The 18,445-nt window shown below is 35.5% G+C and overlaps 2 protein-coding genes and 1 long non-coding RNA gene across 6 annotated transcripts in view; 2 read left to right on the top strand and 1 right to left on the bottom strand.

Annotated features, from left to right (window-relative positions):
* The window catches only part of LOC135696689 (uncharacterized), a 36,355-nt gene extending 18,832 nt beyond the window's left edge, over positions 1 to 17,523 (bottom strand). For 3 of the 4 annotated variants that reach the window (XR_016144836.1, XR_016144838.1, XR_016144837.1), the window contains exons 1-2: positions 16,637 to 17,523; positions 1,794 to 1,911 (exon numbers count right to left, since the gene is read on the bottom strand). This is a non-coding gene — a long non-coding RNA (uncharacterized LOC135696689). The remainder of the gene's footprint in view (positions 1 to 1,793; positions 1,912 to 16,636) is intronic. The other variant, XR_016144835.1, reaches the window with a different exon arrangement.
* LOC135696673 (GDH/6PGL endoplasmic bifunctional protein) lies at positions 3,772 to 6,431 on the top strand. Its single transcript, XM_065216145.2, has one exon. The coding sequence runs from the start codon at positions 3,851 to 3,853 to the stop codon at positions 6,290 to 6,292; it is 2,442 nt and encodes an 813-aa protein (XP_065072217.2). The 5' UTR covers positions 3,772 to 3,850; the 3' UTR covers positions 6,293 to 6,431.
* On the top strand, positions 11,244 to 18,292 carry LOC148958063 (di-N-acetylchitobiase-like). The gene is made up of 4 exons (XM_089113581.1): positions 11,244 to 11,615; positions 13,097 to 13,327; positions 14,353 to 14,524; positions 17,670 to 18,292. Exons 1-4 carry the CDS (start codon positions 11,343 to 11,345, stop codon positions 18,119 to 18,121), a joined length of 1,128 nt encoding a protein of 375 aa, XP_088969707.1. The 5' UTR covers positions 11,244 to 11,342; the 3' UTR covers positions 18,122 to 18,292.
* The last annotated feature ends 153 nt before the right edge of the window (positions 18,293 to 18,445 follow it).

Here is an 18,445-nt window from a genome sequence, read left to right as displayed (position 1 = left end):
TGTGAAAGAGACGGGTCTAGCAGCAATAGAGTGGCAAAGCGGCGTCATCAAAAAGCCTATTTTTAATAAATTTAGAATTCTGACCCCATAACCTGAAAAACGCTACAAAATATTTCTGAATATGAAAAGTCATATGATTTCAAGAGCAGGCGATGTTCTCCTGAAAACGTGTCAGATTTTAAAAATGATCATACTTAAAGAATAAATCCAGGCTCAAAAAGAAAATTATTTCAAAACATCAAGGCTGGAAATATTTATAGTATTCTCATCAAAAAGACTGTACTGCTGTTTTGGCCTGGTTGGTAAGTTTCAGAACAAGGGCCAATTTACAAATGGTTGATGGGAAAGAGCCCCTGCTTATTTTGCAATATCTCGGTCGATTTTCAACAGCTTCACCTGATTTCGCAAAAATTGAAGGTATCTCGTTGTGTTCCTTCAGGTTATGGAGTTAGAATTCTGTCCTATGCAGTTCTGTCCTATGCAGTCCACTTTGCAATTCTTGCAGCGCCCTTTATAATGTTTGGCTTTGTCATTTTCATTGGGGCAGACCTCAAAACATACACAACCCCAAAGCATACCTTCAAGCAAAATTATATGGCATCTTTTTAAATCTGCAAGGAGGCTAGGTCTCTGCATAGTATATTATCTTCCTGTATGAGGATCATGGCAAGCAACAATGGCATCTTTATGTAATTAGAATTGAAGAAGGGAATTCTCTTTTACAGAACCAGCTATGCTCAACTGCAGGTTTTATATTTTATTATGATAGGCCAAAAATCTTATTGCAAACTGTTTTGTTAAAAAATACAAACTCTATTTCCGAAACTTCAATCTTAATTGTGATTTGCATAAAGCATTCTTATCAAAATGCTAGCTCTGTCTGAGCTGCCGTATCTTTAGTTTCCTTGCATGTGCGAGCGCTATTCAGCTATCTTCAAGTTATGTAATTTTCAAGACACTAGAATAGATAGCTTTCATGTGAAGATTTCAAAATAAAAATATGTCGCTATGGGTACCATACTTTTATTCAGTTGCTTTGCTTCTCATTAAATAAAAAGATCTACAAAGATAAGATCCTATACTTGGATAAATACTTGCTTGTCTAGTTCGGAAGAATTTATTGATTTGATGAAACATCACGCAGTAACACACTTGGTCGTTCTATAACCACTTCCCGGAGAGGATTCTTGTGAAGATTTATTTCAAGTAGGGGGGCTTGTAGATACAAACTGAGAAGCTCCGAAGTTTCAATAGCTCAATCATACAGCAAACATGTACTTCTAGGTTTCCATATAAAGCAATATTTTCGTGAAAACTAACTCATCGCATATATCCGTATATATTCACGGATTTATTTCCCCAATTTAAGTTAAAATTATGGGGAATTTTTTTCTCGCTGATGTTGGTTAACTCAATAGCAAGAACGTTAGCCATATTTGAGCCACGAACAGGTACAAAGTCGACATGAAAGATCACACATCTGCCCCTCAGCACCCCCCCCCCCCACTAGAATTATTTGTGCCAAATTCTAGAGGAAGCTAGAGCAAACATTGAGACCTCCTCCATCTCTACTGGTTGGATTATCTCAAAATGGTGGCCTTAACTCACATAGTAGTGCAATAAGGTTTTCAGAATTTTGTTGGAGCGTTAGAAAAGGGACTAGCATAGAACTGAGGCCAAAAGACTGCTTTAGTGCGAGGAAATCAGCTTGATTTTTCCAGCAGATTGCTCGAATTTAAAAACAAATTATAATCATAAATTATAATTTTCTTGTTCAAAATGCATATACCTACCTTTCTGGATGCATCCGAGGACAAACTCTTTGAACATTTCTTCTTGAAAGAAGTTGAGCATAACATTGTCTCAATTTCCACAGCCATCTCAGAGACACGATTCGAATTTGTGCATTATCTATAAAACAAAGAAGCAATAAATCAAAAGCAAGGCAGTATTATATGCTGCACAAACTATAATGATGATGTTAAATGTCAAATGCAATGTGGTGCAAAAGAAAAGATGAATATTCAGATTTGAACTTTAAAAAGCGTTTGTTAGGACTTTAAAATGAGTTTTCTATATCTGTATTCTAGATCCTGTGGTCTCAAGGGGAAAATTTCGAATTTAATTAAGAGACATCCAATGCTATAGGCAGATCTGAGTTTTTTATTTTTAAAAGAGATCTCGGCAAGACAAAATTTTGAGCTCTTTAAAAACTGCAAGCAGGGGAGTAACTAGCATTTTTCTTGCAGGCTGCTATGATCTGATCATTAGATATGATCTTAACCTAAAGACTAATTTATCTTGTGAGCAGACCTCAATAAAGGTGTTGTTGATAAGCTAAAAGGTATAAATTGCAAAGGAAAACATCAACCAAATATAATCAGCGATATGACGTGTAAATAATTCGTATCGTCTAAAATCAGCAAAGTATTTCCGTAAAAAGTTTGAAGTTTTCGAATGACCGATCTTTCGGATATTGCTGGTTACAACTTTTTATAATGTTTCGTAAATACAGTTTGATATTCGAAATTCATGCTTTATTGCATTAAAAATATTTGGTCATATTAACTATTACTTCTTGTATTTGCGATTAATACTTGTATCCGAGAATTCACGTCATTTGGGGCTAATTGCTGGAAAGCCATTCTATAGCAATAATGTTTATTTGATTCGTGTAATTTTGCAAACTTTATTGCAGATTTTAGAATTATGTCTAGCTAATTTAGCATCTTTTTACAGTAAAGACTCGATAATGCCGGGAACATACAAGAAAATGAAGAAAAGAATGAGTTTTTGGTATTCAATTATAGACAACAATTTTAAAAATTCGAATTTTATAAAATTGTTGTATATAAATTTTGCTTAATAGTGGAAAGGCTCCAGTTTTGTGAAAAATTTGTTAAGTTCGAATAGTCCGGCTAAAGCTTGTCACTTAAACCAATCGCCCTGGAGACTGCGGCAGAAGCTCACTTAATTTGTTCCTTCTAGTCCATTGAAAAGTTGTACAGCAAGGTATTTCAATTTTTGTAACAGCCTGGATTTCATTTTTGCAAATTTTCAATTGGTGCCGATTCTATGTTTTTGTTTTATAGTGTGAGGATGTGAGTAATGAGAGACTGGAACGAGAGTTATTGTTGTTGTGAATAGTGAGCGAGAGAGAAGAGACGGAAGTTGAAGTGAAGATATAGGTCGGATAGGTAGCAGAAGATATTGTAAAGTTAAGTTGGAGAATATTGAAGAAGAAGAGAAACTGAAATATTGTTTATATTTGTTTTCCTTCTTGCATGCTTCATTACAATAGAGACTAGCGAAGAATATGTTTGGCTACATAGAGTGAGATTTTTTTTACCTGGTGTCCACATCTCCAGTCGCTTATGATAATTTTTAATACCCTCGTTCAGCTGAATTATATAATCAAATTGAAAACACAGACTGGTTAGCAGACATGGACACAGCAGAATTGTTAAGAGCGCAAGGGGTGTCATTGATGTAAGTAAGGGTGACTAGAAAGCCAAGGCATGATCCTTGTAGAATTCCCACCTCACAAAACTTTCCAAGATTCATGAACATTGTTTATCAAACTCTCTTATATCACATGTTGAGAATCTCATTTATTATTTTCGAGTTTCGAGTTAAACTTTATATTAATATTCAAAATATTCTGTTACTTGGGTAAATGGAATTCAAATGCTTTTTGCCACTCTCTGTGTTGCAGTCATATTGAGTATGTTGTGGACGCTCAGAAGGAGCAAAACAAATCAAGGCAGCAACAGCAACAAATATGGTACCATTTCTGTCCAGAAGAGTTTGATGGTATAACCTTTCTTCGTAAAGTATCTACAGTCTAGCAATGCTCCCATCCGGTATTTTGAATAGCTCGAGAGCTTTCTTATTAGCTGTTTGTTTTCTGTTTATGATTTCACAAGCTTTTACCGTGTCTACCGATTCGAATGAAAGTGAAAAGAGCCAAGACAATGTAGGCCGACAGACAACAGTTTTACTGTTTGGTGCACTGGGAGATCTTGCTACAAGATACCTGTGGCGAGGGTTTTTCAAACTTTATAATCAAGATTACAGTGAAAGTAAAAGTGACAGAAAGCTTAGAGTTTTTGCAGTTGGTCGTACGGAAGAATCAAAAGCTACCTCTAAAATGACTGAAATCCTTACGGGTGACTTCTTTTGTAAATCAAAAAGTGAAATGTGCATAGAAACTTCTCGAAGGTTTTTTAGAACTATATCATATCACAAGGCAAAGTCAGAAAACGATTATGAAGCATTGAAGGAGAGAATGTTGTCAGAAATTGACTTGAAAACAAAAGAGGCCGTCAGAATTATTTATCTCTCTGTCCCCCCATTCGCATATCCAGCCATCTTAGAGATGATACACATGCATCTTAGACCTAAGGATGAAAAAACATCATTGAGAATTGTTTTTGAAAAGCCCTTTGGTCACGATGCTGTCTCATCTGGACTTCTCCAAAATTTAATTAGCAAATATTTCATAGAAGATCAAATCTACAGAGTAGATCATTACTTGGGCAAGCAAACAGTTGCAGATATCATAAATTTCAGGATGGAAAATAAGGAACAACTTTCAAAAATATGGAATGATAGATACATTGAGAGTATTGAGATTGTTATGAAGGAACGCATTGATTGCAAAGGAAGGACTGAGTTTTATAATAACTATGGTGTTGTACTTGATGTTATACAGAATCACTTAACAGAAGTATTCTTAAGACTGGTCATGAAAATCCCATCTGATTCTAGTCATAGGAGTTTTGCTAAATCAAAGCTTGAAGCCCTTAAATTGGTAAAATCTCCAGAAGTCAAAGAAATTATCATTGGACAATATGCTAGATATCAAGAGCATTTTACAAAAGAGATGCAAGAAAAATCAAATGATATGTCCTTCAATGTGGCTAGAACTTCTACACCAACATTTGCAGCTATAAAAGTAAACTATAACTCATCAAGTTTTGCCAAAACTCCATTTCTTTTTATCAGTGGCAAAAAGCTAAATGAGAAATCAAGCTTTGTAAAAATTAATTTCAGACCTTTACACAAGTACAAAGCAGAGGATTCAGATAATTGTCAGGACAAGAAGCCTGAGATTAGATACATCAAGTTTTGTATTCATTGCAGTTTGGTCAATGGACCTGCCATTGAAGTGTCCCCAGGCTTTGAGTTCCTCAACTTGAAATTTCCAGATGGATGGAAAGAGAAAGCTTATGGTAAAAGGAAGCTAGTGATACCGCCTGTAATAACTGATGCATATTCCTTTCTCATTTGGCAAATAGATAAAGGAAATAAAAACCTGTTTGTAGACAGTGAATCATTGTCTGAGTCTTGGAGAATTTGGGACAAGGTTCAGGATTTGGTTAAATCTGGGAGCATCCCATTGATAAAGTATGATGAGCAGAACTTTGATAAGTTAAGTTTTTATTATGACCCATTTACTGATGGGTTAAGAACAGTTCAAGATCATTTACTGCCTAATTTTCCAGTCAGTGAATCTTTTCAAGCAGACGGGGATGTCCAGTTTTCATCAATACAAGAAATGCATTTTCTAAGCAGTAAGCTTGTGACTGGGACAATAGACCATGTAATTGGAAAATTGGTAGCTGAGATTGTTGAAGGTATCAATGACGCCGAAAAGAAGGGTAGATTTTATCACATTGCTTTACCTGGTGGAAGTAGCATTTTACCACTTTACAAGAAGTTATGCATGGTGAGTTCAAGCTTCAAGAAAGAAAATTTGCATGTTTGGTTGGTAGATGAGAGGTGTGTGCCTTTGAACCATACAAAATCTAATTTTAAATTGCTTCTTGATAATCTTCAGTCATGCCTACAGTTATCATACCAAAATCTACACCCACTGCTAACAGGTCATAGAAAGGAAACATGCACAGAAAGCGATGCTGTTGATTATGAAGAAGATATCAAAGCATGGCTACCATTATTCCAGTTTGATATGATAGTGTTAGGACTGGGAAAGGATGGTCATATTGCTTCCATTTTCCCAGATGATGAGGAATCACTTAAATCAACAGAGTTTGTAATTGTTAATGAGAGTGGCCCAGAACAGGACATAAAGTCTCGTGCAACTATGACACTTAAGTTGATAAACTATGCACAAAAAATATCAGTCATTGCAACCGGTAATAAGAAAAGGGAAATCGTTCAGAGCCTGAAAGAACAGAAAACTGATATGTTAAATGTACCTGTTTTGATGGTAAAATCGAATAGATCATCTGTTACTTGGTTTATTGATGACAAAGCTTATCATTAAGATTCTAGTTTTTATTAACTACACTGGTAGAATATGCCTATTTAGTATCGCAAAAATAATTGTGTCAAGTTGGCTTGTTTTCAAATTGAGATTTATAAGATAAAAACATTTTTACAGGAGGAATTTTGGTGTCATATTAGTTTCTTTGCTTTCTCAAGTGAAATGACTTATTTGTGGTTGTATTTTACTAACAAAACATCAAATTTTTGTCTAAGAATATCGCTACCTCAAGAGCAAATACTTGCTTGTGAGTGATATTGACCACCCTCAGTTACCTTAAATTTTGTACCTCAGCAACTTTGCACCCCCCCCTCCAATTGAATTCTCTGAATTTCCTCATAAAATAACTTTCAAAGTTCTTGCTTTATCATTTCAAATGCTGATATAGTGTATTGGCCTCTCTTGTACTAATAGAGATTAAGCTCTGATTATCATAGCTGAGAATGTGGCCGCAATACGTTGTCTTTTCCTTTCAAGTAAAGACTTTTTTCGAGTCTACTTATAGAGATTTCTCATCAATTAAATTATAAAAGACACTCCCCATTGGTGTAGCTGGGGGTTCTTCTAAGAGGAGGGGGGATTGAATGCAGTTAAAGCACTGGGCTTGCCGACTTCGCCGTTTATCTGAAACTTTCTCTCGCCCCTTCGACTTCTGTTGTTCGAAGCAATTTTCCAGTCCCATCGCCAAAATTCCTCATCCAAATTTTCTTTTATTATCTTTTTCTGGCAGCAAAGAAACAATACAAAATTTAAGGTTTGTAGATATTTGTTTTTAAACCTAAATAATTTCTCTAAAACCTGTGCCAGCTTATCTGTTAACTCTCTTCTTTACCCATTCCACCACACCTTCCTTCCATAGTTAATTAGCCTCCCCGTCGCTGTATTAGAGTAAGTTGTTAACTGCTTTCAAGAAATATAATGTTAATTCACAAAATTTTCACTTATTCCACAAACCAGATGCCTTTGTGAACAACTACTGCATACTTGTTCTTTTTAGGATTATGTGACAATTTCTCTCCAACAAACTATCCCAGTCCCAACTGAAAATTGTCTCCAACGGCTATGAAATTGGGTTCTTTTATCATGCTGGTCGAGAAGGAAGTATGGGGTTGACTTGGCTTATTTGACCTAAGTGCGTTAACCTCCACGACTCTTTGCACATCCCTTACCAACGTATTCTTTCCATTTGGTGCGATATTTTGCTTTACCCTCAAGATAGGGCAATGGAATTTCAAAGTCTTCATGAATTTGGTCCAACATTTTTAGAATATTCCACGTTTTCTCTTCCCTATAATCTCTTCTTCGTAGACTCCTTTTAGAAAGCTTGTGTCATCACTTCTGGTTACGTATCTAGACTATTTGAACCTTCTCTTTTTATCATGTTCAGAATATCATCTTTCAATGCTAGAATTTTCGTGATATCGTTCAATCTGCACTTGTCCAGACGTGTTTTTCCAACCATAGTTTGAAGACAGTCATTCTCAAACACTTCCAATCTTAAGGAGTCATCTGTTTTGAGCATCTAGGTCTCTCTGAGGCATATATAGCTATGGCCACAATCAAAGCATTATAAAGTCCAAGTTTGGTTTGATTTGATTTGATTTGATTTGATTTGTTGACCTGTTTGATTTAATTTGCTTTGACATGTCTCTTCTAGACTAGATGTTTTTTCTGAGTCTACCAAATTCATCCCTGGCAAGAGGAAGAGCTACCCTTTTTTACGTCATCCAATGCAATTTGAACATCTGACCCAAGGAATACAAAGTCATTTACTTTCTCGTCAGGATCACCTTCAATCTCAATATTGCATTTAGGCCCCTGGGAGATCACTTTTCACTTTTCACTTAATCCCCTATTTTGCATGCAATCCAATTCCTTGCTTGGAAACCTGAAGCTTTCCTAATAATATAGATATCAGAGTGATGCTATCTGCATACCTAACATCAGAAGACAGACTTTCCTCTAAATGAAAATCCAGAATCATCCATCACGAACTCCAGAAAGATATTAAATAGTGCTGGAGAATGGTTGCACCACAGATTGCTAGAATTACAAACTATGGGCCTTTTTAGTTACAACCAATACTTGAAGGTTTGGTAGTCGGGGGTAAACTATGCCTAATTTTGGACGGGGACGTGCCATTTTGGTTAAAATTTTGGACCCATAACTCCGCAAATGTCTAAAAAAAATGTGACCCATCATTCCGCAAACATGATGAAAACTATACCCATAATTCTGTATGTTTCTTCAAATGGCACCCATTGTTCAACACAAATTGCAAAAACTGATACCAATAATTGCGCACTTTTCAGAAAAAAGGTACCCCTAAATAATGGCACGTATGTACCCCCCCCCCCCCAAGGTTTGGTAGCAATTGTGAATAAACAATTATAGAGATATCTATTAAGTTTAGGTCTTTTCAGGGGATACTACTGGCTTTCGGAAATCTCAGTCTCTCGCAAAAATGTTAAAGATGTCTCTGGCTACATCCATGAAAATAATGTTCAAAGCAGCGGTGTAGTTGGAAAGTAACGAGCCATTATACACGCGGGAGACTGAGATTTCTTGAAATACATTCCGCTTATTGTGATGGACATAGTAACTATGGGTCAGGGCACAGTCAATGGAAAATAAGATCAGGGACCTAATGACCAGAAAGCTGGGCTATTTGAATGATTTGTTCCCACAATAGTTTTACTACTTTTTTAAGCCTGATTTCAATGAAGATTGTACAGTTAGAGACGCATTAAATAAGGATAAATCAAGTTAGAGATGTGCATAAAACTTAATGATACTAGCTTTATATATACTCTTTGCATCTGGATAATAATTATTTGATTTGTTTGTTTCAATGAATTATTATCTAGCATACACTCATTTTTTTTAAAAGAAACTGGCTATAAGAAACGAGTACTGGACAGTCAGAAAAAATCAAGAAACTTCAGTACTCGAAGCAAAAAAATGAAAAAAATATTAAATAGTGATAAAACTGAGAACAACGAAATTTTGCAAAATCCAAGAACAAGATTGCCCCGAAGGCCTAAAAATTAAGACACAAGGGATAAAAATATACTTTCCTTGTCTAAATACAGCATCGGAACGGAAGCGAATCTCTTGACGTGAAAAAAGGTCACGAACATTTCATAACATCATTCATGACATCATAATAAAGAAACTTTTAAGAAACAGTGAGTATTAAAATTTCCAGAACATTAAGAAACTGGAGTACTCAACATCGACCTTTGTTTCTTCAAAAAATGAGTGTAGTATCGATACATGTATTTGGTTGTTAGTGTTAGGCCGATGTAACAAAACTGGATTACTGGTAAATGTGTCGCTTAGGACCATAATCATGCAAGGATTATAATTTCCTATTGAGCAGAAAAATTCACCCAAAACCTTTGAGTATGTAGATACTTTTCTTGATTTTACTACTGGACACCAAAGAATTCGTCTGTGATATGGATCGATATTTGGCGAGAATCGACTTTGTCTATGAGGCACAGTATATATCACATCAGCTTAAAAAACTCTTGGAGTTAAATTTAAAATTAATATATTAGATATTAATATAATAGAATTACTTCAGACAAGGGAATCAAAGTATAAATAAACAAGCCCAAACTCCCTGCAGAGAAACGACCCCCAACAACCCTGCTAATAAACGATCTTAAAAAATTTAAATAGCCTACAAATGATTATGTTTAATATTTGTTGCATACAAGTGAGACGCAGATGCATATATCCATATTTCCTTGTAAATCCCGATACACGCCCTTCATTATGAGAAGTGTCCCTCAAAAGGCTGTTTATTAGCTATTTCAACAAAGTTGGATTTTCCCGCCAAAAAGCCTCTTTTTGAAGTTTGCTGAATCAGAGCAATGACATATAAGCGACGGAGTCGCTAGATGTCTAACTCTATTGTTCTCAAGTGAGGCAAAATCACTCATGCGGTAAAAGGGCAAAAAGACGATTCCGCATAAGGGCTCAGTATGGGAAATTCCGAAGCTGGCAAACGAAACCAAAATTTTTAGAAAGTCTATTTAATTTAGGAAGGTAACATATATTTTGTCAGCTTACCGTATGCATTTAGAAGGTTTTAAGCCACAATTTTTTTTTGTACACGGGTTTTGAGATTTTTAATTTTTTTTTACCGTGGCGTTGATAATGGCACTCTGGTTTAGAGAATATTTATATTTCTAGGAAGATTTTTTTGGGCTTATTTACAAAAATGTCGCGCTTATACAAAAATCTTGTGTTAATTTTTTATCGTAACATTAAGGAACCGTGGTAAAAGAGGTCATCTTCAATCCTGGTTCAGCCACGCCCCCTTCCTACAACATCCTGATGTCCGTAAATAAAAGTCTGATTTGCTGATGAATATTAGAGGGAAGGTCTTGTCATAGGAAAAACTTGAAATGGATATTTATAGTAAAATTTTTCACTCATTACATCTGAAATTTTTACTAGAAGTCATATGCATGGGGTTGCCGAAGTAGGGGAGTGTAGTGTTCATTTAAAAAGTTGTCATAATGATATAAGACTAAGAGTACTTGCTTACATCTACCCTTCAACTTATAAAATACAAAATAAAGCCAATTTTGAAATTATGTTTGGTTTTTTGCAAATAAACTCGAAAACAGTCTACCTGAAAAGGTAAACATTGCCTAGGCCAGAGTGGACCGTGCGAGCGCCGCAGTAATAAATATTTTGAAAATCTTGAAACCCTATTTAACAACACAATTTATGGCTTAAAACTTTTGAAATTAATACGGCAAGCTAGCAAAATATAACTAACCTTTCAAAATTATGCTAACTTTCGATAATCTTGGTTTTTCTTCGTAAGACTTGCAATGTCCCGTACTGAGCCCTTATGCGGAATCGTCTTTTTGCCCTTTTACCGCTTGAGTGATTTTGCCTCACCAGCTCAACGGGCAATTATGCCCAGTTAGACATCTAGCGCCTTCGGCGCTTCTACATATATATCATTGAATATCATTGAATCAGAGAAAAAGAATAATTGCAATGGTGTATAAATGTTCATTGAAACATGGGTATTCTTCCATTAAGTTTCAAGTTCTTCTTTATCTCAATTTTATTTCTTGAAACGGTAAGTGAAGTTAGCAACAAAGCAAGGGAAGATAGTTCCTGTGTTTGTCAAGACCAGTCCCTCTGTGCTGCGATTAAAGTTGGTCCACGACAGGAAGTGTATGGGTTTTCCACGAATACCGAGAACTGGAAACACTGGGACTTTGATAAATTAACCACAGTTTCAATATTTGGAGAATGGGATAAAGAGCTTTTATGCTATGCTCATTCAAAGGTATCTAAAGAATCGTCCTTGTATCTGAGTGTAGCTATCTGAGTTAGATACTAGACAGTTTGATAATTGGAGTTCCCATTCTGGTTGCTTAAAATTGTTTGTTGATTGAAGTTGAGTTGCATTTTGTAAGCAAAATTATGCATATTATTATAGTTATAGTTACAGTTTCAGTTACAGTTAAAGTCACAGATATTGAAATAGTTTAGTTAAAGAAGTATCGTTTATAGTTACAATTATAAAGGTGCATGCCACATGTTAAAATTGGCTTTAATGCCTTGAAAAACCTAGGATCATTCAAAACATCACAAGGGGAAAGTATCTATTATAAATACAGTTAAAGTTACAAATATTGTAACAGTTACTATTATAGTACTCAAAAACAGCAAGACAAAAGAATCAACAAAAACAGTACTTGGACAGCTAAGAAATACAGTGATCTTATCAAGGAATTGAGCCCTGCCTATCAACGTGTTATCTTTGTTAACCTCTCCATGAGTGCCCTTAGCATACTGGGAACCTCATCTATCTCTCCCTCTGACACGCTACATAAACTCAGTTTTGACTCCAGCCAAACTAAATCCATCTTGATGAAACTCATGAACATTTCTATCCGCTGCACCTACTATGTCTTCTGTCGCGGAAACAAACCACAGCTAAGTTCTGAACTGATTGACAATACTAATGCAAATAAGCCTAATTATATGATGCCTGTAGAAGCGAGTCATATGATTGTAAATTTAACCTATATTCAATGAAAATGAGATGTTTAAGAAGAAGTTATTGTTGTAGTTTTGTAGTTCAGTAGTATTTGTGCTCAGAATTATTGATTTTTTGTTGCCCTTTGTCGCTATTTGCATGCTTAGAATAGAATAGGGATCCTGGGGATGGAGAACAGACCAAACAAATTTTCTAAATGTGAACTTGCTCTTGAGCTGTGCATGGTATTGTTATTAGAAACATTAACCTGACTATCATGGAAATGTGAATAGAACTCATGGCGGTTGTGTCTATCTTGAAAGGCATATTTTCTATTTCTTATTAAGATAACAGTGTAGAAAAAACACAACTTGTATCTGAACATAACATGAAGAAGTAATTGAGAACAATACAAATTCTAAAAGTAGATATATCACTGTGCAAGCGTGAGAGTCACAAGACCGGAACTACGCAATAGGCATAATATAACAGAACAATAGTAAACAGCGTGATAAGCAACAAGTATATAGCGGTGATGGTGATAGATAATAATGAGTTCTTAATATTTCTTCAATAACTATGTCATTTTAAACCCTTTGAAAGGTTCAGTAGCTTGACCTAAGATGGTAGATGTGGTAGTTTGCTAAAATGAGAAGAGAGAGGACAGAGAAGGTTTAAAAGTTAGTTAGAAGTCTTAAAAATTTAATTACAACAGTGTACAATATGCATTTCATTTCTTATGCTGGATATCAGAAATAGTTTTATTTTTCCATTTTTCTTTCCAGAAAGTAAGGCTGACATTAAAGATTGATTTCCCAGTTGAGAAACTGCCAGATGAAAGCTTCAGAAAAGAACTAATCGCAAATGCTACTAAAAATGCAAAGAAATTATTTGCAGATGGACTCAATATTGACATTGAACAAGCTGTTGAGAAAGGATCAAAAGAAGATGAAGCACTGACATTGTTTTCAAAAGAAATAACAAGTGCCTTCCATTCAGAGATTCCAGGATCACAAGTATGTATCTATTACAGAAACATTGTTAAAATAATTTTTGTGATGTGATAGAGGCTAAGTTTGGTGATATTGAAAAGGAAAAAGAAATACAAAATAGATGATAATTCAAAGTATACAAGCACGTAAAACAAGAAACAGTTGAGTTTTATTAATTTAGAAATATTTCAATCTATAGCTTACAGTACAGCAAGTGTAAAATGCTGTTCATGTATGTTTATAAGGCTCATGCTAAATCCTGCAGATCAAAAGAAATGACCAGCAGCCAAAGTTTTTTGGTTCTCAGTCATTTGCACAAAAAAGGGAGAGATGTGGTGGTTTGAATTTGAATGCTACAGAAAGTTACATTTCACTTCTTCTCTTCAGGTCAAGTATTGGTGTACTCTCCAATGCAATCTTGAGCACCTCAGGTGGACATAAGAACCATATTCATGGCTGTGTATGCAATGAAATACCAGCAACTCAGCAACATCAGGCTTAAAGTCAAAACGCTAGGCCCATGGTCACTTGTTTTGACCTGCATGAATTTAACCTGCATTACATGCATTTTACACCTGTCATTGATTATGACTGTTATGAAATTGAAAATGTCTTCTTCTGAATAAGGTTCTAGGGGCAGTGACTTTGTGATCTTGCTTCTTATTAAACTGCTTATACATTTTCAATTCTTTTTTTATTGCAATACAGCATCATATTTTTAACAGCTGCATAATTCCAGATTGAGAACATATCCAGATCCATGATTATGGCAAATAACAAGCCTGTTTCTTAATTAGTATCAGAACTATGTCAATTTGAGTTGTTAACACTGTAAAGGTACAGCCAAAATGTACAGTGTCTGCCCCCTAAAGACCCCACATATTCCTATTCTTGTCAGGTACAAAAATCATGCAGGAAAGTTCTGGTCTACTTTTGTGATTGTTAAAAAGACAGTATGTTAAAGGCATTTTTGTAGCTGACCCAGAGTAACACACTATCAAGTAATTGGGAATCTTTGTATTGTTTATGAAGTATCTCCTCTATCTTAGGTCACTTTTGATGTTGCATGGTCTCCTGAATGTATTGATTCTCGTTGCTATGACTACAAAGGTATTGCTAGTGTGACAGACTTCTTGATTGTTATGTCCTATGATGAGAGAAGTCAAATATATGGACCTTGCATTGCTGGTCCTAATTCAGCATTTGGCACAACATTTAAGGGTAGGTTGAATTTGAAGCCCCGTATGCGGGGGTGAAATAATAGCTACATTTTATTTACATGTGTTTATTGTTGTTTGTTATTGGCACTTTGCAGTGTTCCTTATTTGCTACATATTTATCAACTTTTCACCGCAAGAATTCCATTAGAGTCTGTTGAGTAGCCTGCTTTTGTGACCTTTCCTTTATTTACACACCTGTATTTAAACTGCTATCTTTATCTACTTGACAACTCCAAAAAACACACTCTCTAAATAGAGTGGGGAAGTGATGATGTAGTTATAACCAATCATACAATATTTGGGTTTTGACAACATATCCTCTGAAAGAACATCGTGAAATAGCTTTAATGCATGAAATCATCCTAGATTTGTTACAAACTACCTGAATTCCCATTTAGTTGCTGTAGTTTGACATTGTTTCCCAAACTTCTGAACCATGTCTGGTCTTTCTGTGACCATACTTTACTGTTTTTGCACTTTCAAAAGGTATTTTGATGATGTAATTACTTTGCATAGCATTTGAGGAATACCAAAGTAACATAATTTTTAGATTAATGACAGGCATTGTGTGAAGAAATTGAAAAAACAGTTTTTCAAAAGATTTTCCTATAGTTACATTATAATTTAAGAAAAAGTATTGCGCTGAAGTCTCCTTTTCACAACAAAAATCAAAACAGCATAAATGTTTTGTTGATATCTTTTGCCCAGAGCAGGTGCAAATGCCTTATAAGGAAATATCCTGTTCATCAGAGGCGGATCCAGACTACAGCTACCTATGCAGAAGCATGAGTCAGATTTTAACAACAAAAAATAAAATAGAAACTATCATAAATTTGTAATTAAGAGTTTCTTTGGCAAATTCTTAAGCAACGTCTGTCTTAGATCTGCCTCTGTTGATACGAACAACCTGCAGATGACAGGGTATATATTTTGCTGACTATCTTTTGACCTGTGCACAGAAGAGTCATGAGGTGATTCTAGGCATTTTTCTGGTCCGTATTTTCTGAATCTAGAAACTTTTTTGTCCCTCGCGAGCTAATCGCCGCTTGTTTGAACTATGCAAACATCTTGTAAGCCAATCAGAGTGTACTTCACCTCTGCAATCTTTGGCGGGAGCATAGCTGAGATTTGATTTATCAAAACAGAAGCTGAGCTTGCCTCTACAGTGGTAAAACCAACCAATAGGAATCAGAGTTGGCTGATGCAATTGTTTACAGTGGACCTATGCAATTGTTGGTTATGACCAATGAGATGAGAATTGACTATCACTGCTTCACCCCTGCTAAGGAACTTTTAGCTAAGTCGTTTCTAGCTAAGTCGTTTCCTTAGAATTCCTTTTTGGAACCCACCATTCAATATCAGTGATACTGATTTTATTCAGAAAAATTTGGGCGTTTCCCCGAAAATGGGCATGACTTCTCTTTCTGACAACCTTTGCATAGGTCAGAATTTAGGCTGGATCTGCGCCTGTGTTTATATTCGGAAAAGCAACTTATTTGTCAGAGCTATTGAGCTAAGCTTCAAAGCATATGAAGTGGAGGTGGATTTCCTGCTAGAATTCTTCACATGGCTCCAATTTCTGAGATATTTAAAGAAAAGAACAGGACCTTATTCTATTGTGTATGATGAAAGCAAGCAGCTGACTGAATAGAATGTCACAAAGAACTTCAGAAAGATTTAGGTTCTTAGCCAGTATCATTTCACCATGAATGTCATAATTTTTTGGTGACATCTGGTTCTCACAGCAGCAGAAATAACATGTTGATATTGAGGAAAACAGCTATTTGTCAGAGCTATCGAACTAAGTTCAAAGCACTTGATGCCAAGGAGGATTTCCTCTATCTAGAATTTTTGTGGGCCTCCAAGGTTTTACCCTAGGTATCAGAGCTACAAAATTTTGAGCGTGTAAACAGATCAAACACATCGTTTTAGGCACATATCAGGAATAATGATCTGTGCATAAATCGCCCAGTTTTCAATTTGTTTTGCCACAGAGAGGAGTTTTTTGATGGTGTCTTGGCTGCTTTTTTACGTCACAACACGTGGAACCATGGAACATGCCAAACAAATTTCTGTTATCACTGTAATGTTACAATGAAAGCAAGGGACTCACCGGTCATCAAACTGGCTGCTTTTACCGCTTGTGTCTTATTGAATGTGTCGTTTAAATGTATTTTTGTCATGGTTTTCATGTATATGATCTTTCGACTTGACAACTGTGTCAGCAGTTTTCGAAATTCCTTCCCTGCTGATGTCAGATTTGCCGGAGCGATTCCCGCGGGTTTTAGAGTAGTGCCCAGGCTCCAGTTTTATCGAGGAGGTGAATGTTGATGGTGAAATGTTGGCTGTTTTTTGATGAATTTCTATATATATCATGAATAAGATTTTAAACAAACACTTTTAATTAATGTTGTATAACCTTTTCAAATATAGGACAAAAGTTCGACAGAGTTATTTTCAAATACCCTTTACCTAAGACAAATTCAAAGAGAAAGGCAGCAAAGTGTTTCGAAAGTTTTTGATATTGTGTTTGAACAGATAAACAAACAGTCAATGACTTATTTGCATTCATTCGTTCATTCTACATTCCTATTACAAACATCTAGTAGACATTTTTGCGAACATAATGACGTAAAACACTCGAATTTCTGGTGAACGTAAGGTGGAAGTGGCTTGTTAAACTGACGTTAAGAATTGTTCACTTTGCTTGCAAATATCCACTTAAACACTTTGAAACTCCATTTTGAAAGTTCCATATTGCGCAGCAAGCTGCTATACTGCATGTCATAAGAGGTTGTAGGACAACCTGATCAATCATCTGCAACATAGACCTCAGTAGGCCATTTACCGTTTTTTTTTGCGAGCTTGCTTTTTAGTAAAACTATGCCTTGGTTCAAGTACTCACATTACACTGTATTCTAGATAGAAAACGAAAATCGTGAATTAGTTCTTATTTAAAATAGAGATGCTGCTAGTTGTAATGAAAACATATGGAAATTGCGTAGCAACATATATCATATTTATAATCGCCTGAAAGTTTCGTCACAATTGTTTTTATGATTCAGTTGTTATCTTTTTCGCAATATCAACAAATAACCAAACTTGGATATTTCTAGATGAATTAAAAATTGCAATGTATTTTTAAGGGATTGATAAATACCGTAAGCTTGGAATACCTGCCAAAAAGTTGGTTCTTGGACTGCCATGGTATGGATACAACTACCCCTGCACAAAGTTTGAAAAAAACGTCTGTGCAATTAAAAAAGTTCCATTCAGAGGGGTCGAATGTAGTGACGCTGCAGGGACACAGTATTGCTACTCCAACATAATGTCGACCTATTTGCCAATGGCTATCGACGGAAGACACTTTGACGAACAGAGCCAAACTCCATTTTTCAATTACAAGGAAACAAGCGGTAAGATTCATCAAATTTGGTATGATGATCCTGACAGTCTGGTAAGAAAGTATGCACATGGAATTAAAGATCTTGGTTTGCGTGGATTGGCATTCTGGAATATCGATTGTTTGAATTACACTGAAAATGCACAAGCTGAAAAGGAAACTAAAAAAATGTGGGATTCTGTTTTTGTTCATTAGATTGTTCATTAGTTTCTAAGAAATTGCCAAATAAAAATTTGCTTGTTAGATTTTGAGAATTCTATACGTGCTTGAATTTGCATGCTGAAATACTGCGCTAAAATTGTAAAATTTGTAAGAAAGAGATGAAATTATAAACATAGATATCAAATGGAGCAAAAAAGAATGCAATTTATGTTTTCTTTTACATGTTTCACTCCTTATAATGGCACTTCTTTTGGCGCTCTTGATAGTCGCACGACAAACGAGGGCAATTATAATAAGCTATATGACTAAGACTTGCCATATTTGCACGGTAACACTTGCCATAAGGTCACTTTGCAT

The sequence above is a fragment of the Rhopilema esculentum genome, chromosome 18 (assembly GCF_057945365.1).
Source record: "Rhopilema esculentum isolate cy_ngs chromosome 18, ASM5794536v1, whole genome shotgun sequence".
In the NCBI taxonomy this organism is placed as follows: Eukaryota; Metazoa; Cnidaria; class Scyphozoa; order Rhizostomeae; family Rhizostomatidae; genus Rhopilema; species Rhopilema esculentum.
Note: the sequence above shows the minus strand (reverse complement) of the source record. Positions and strands in the feature narration are given on the sequence as shown.

Coding starts and splice junctions, on each gene's coding strand:
- LOC135696673 (XM_065216145.2), top strand. CDS start 3,851: ATGCTCCCATCCGGTATTTTGAATAGCTCGAGAGCTTTCTTATTAGCT.
- LOC148958063 (XM_089113581.1), top strand. CDS start 11,343: ATGGGTATTCTTCCATTAAGTTTCAAGTTCTTCTTTATCTCAATTTTA. Junction 11,616..13,096: donor TATGCTATGCTCATTCAAAG/GTATCTAAAGAA, acceptor TTTTCTTTCCAG/AAAGTAAGGCTGACATTAAA. Junction 14,525..17,669: donor ATTTGGCACAACATTTAAGG/GTAGGTTGAATT, acceptor TGTATTTTTAAG/GGATTGATAAATACCGTAAG.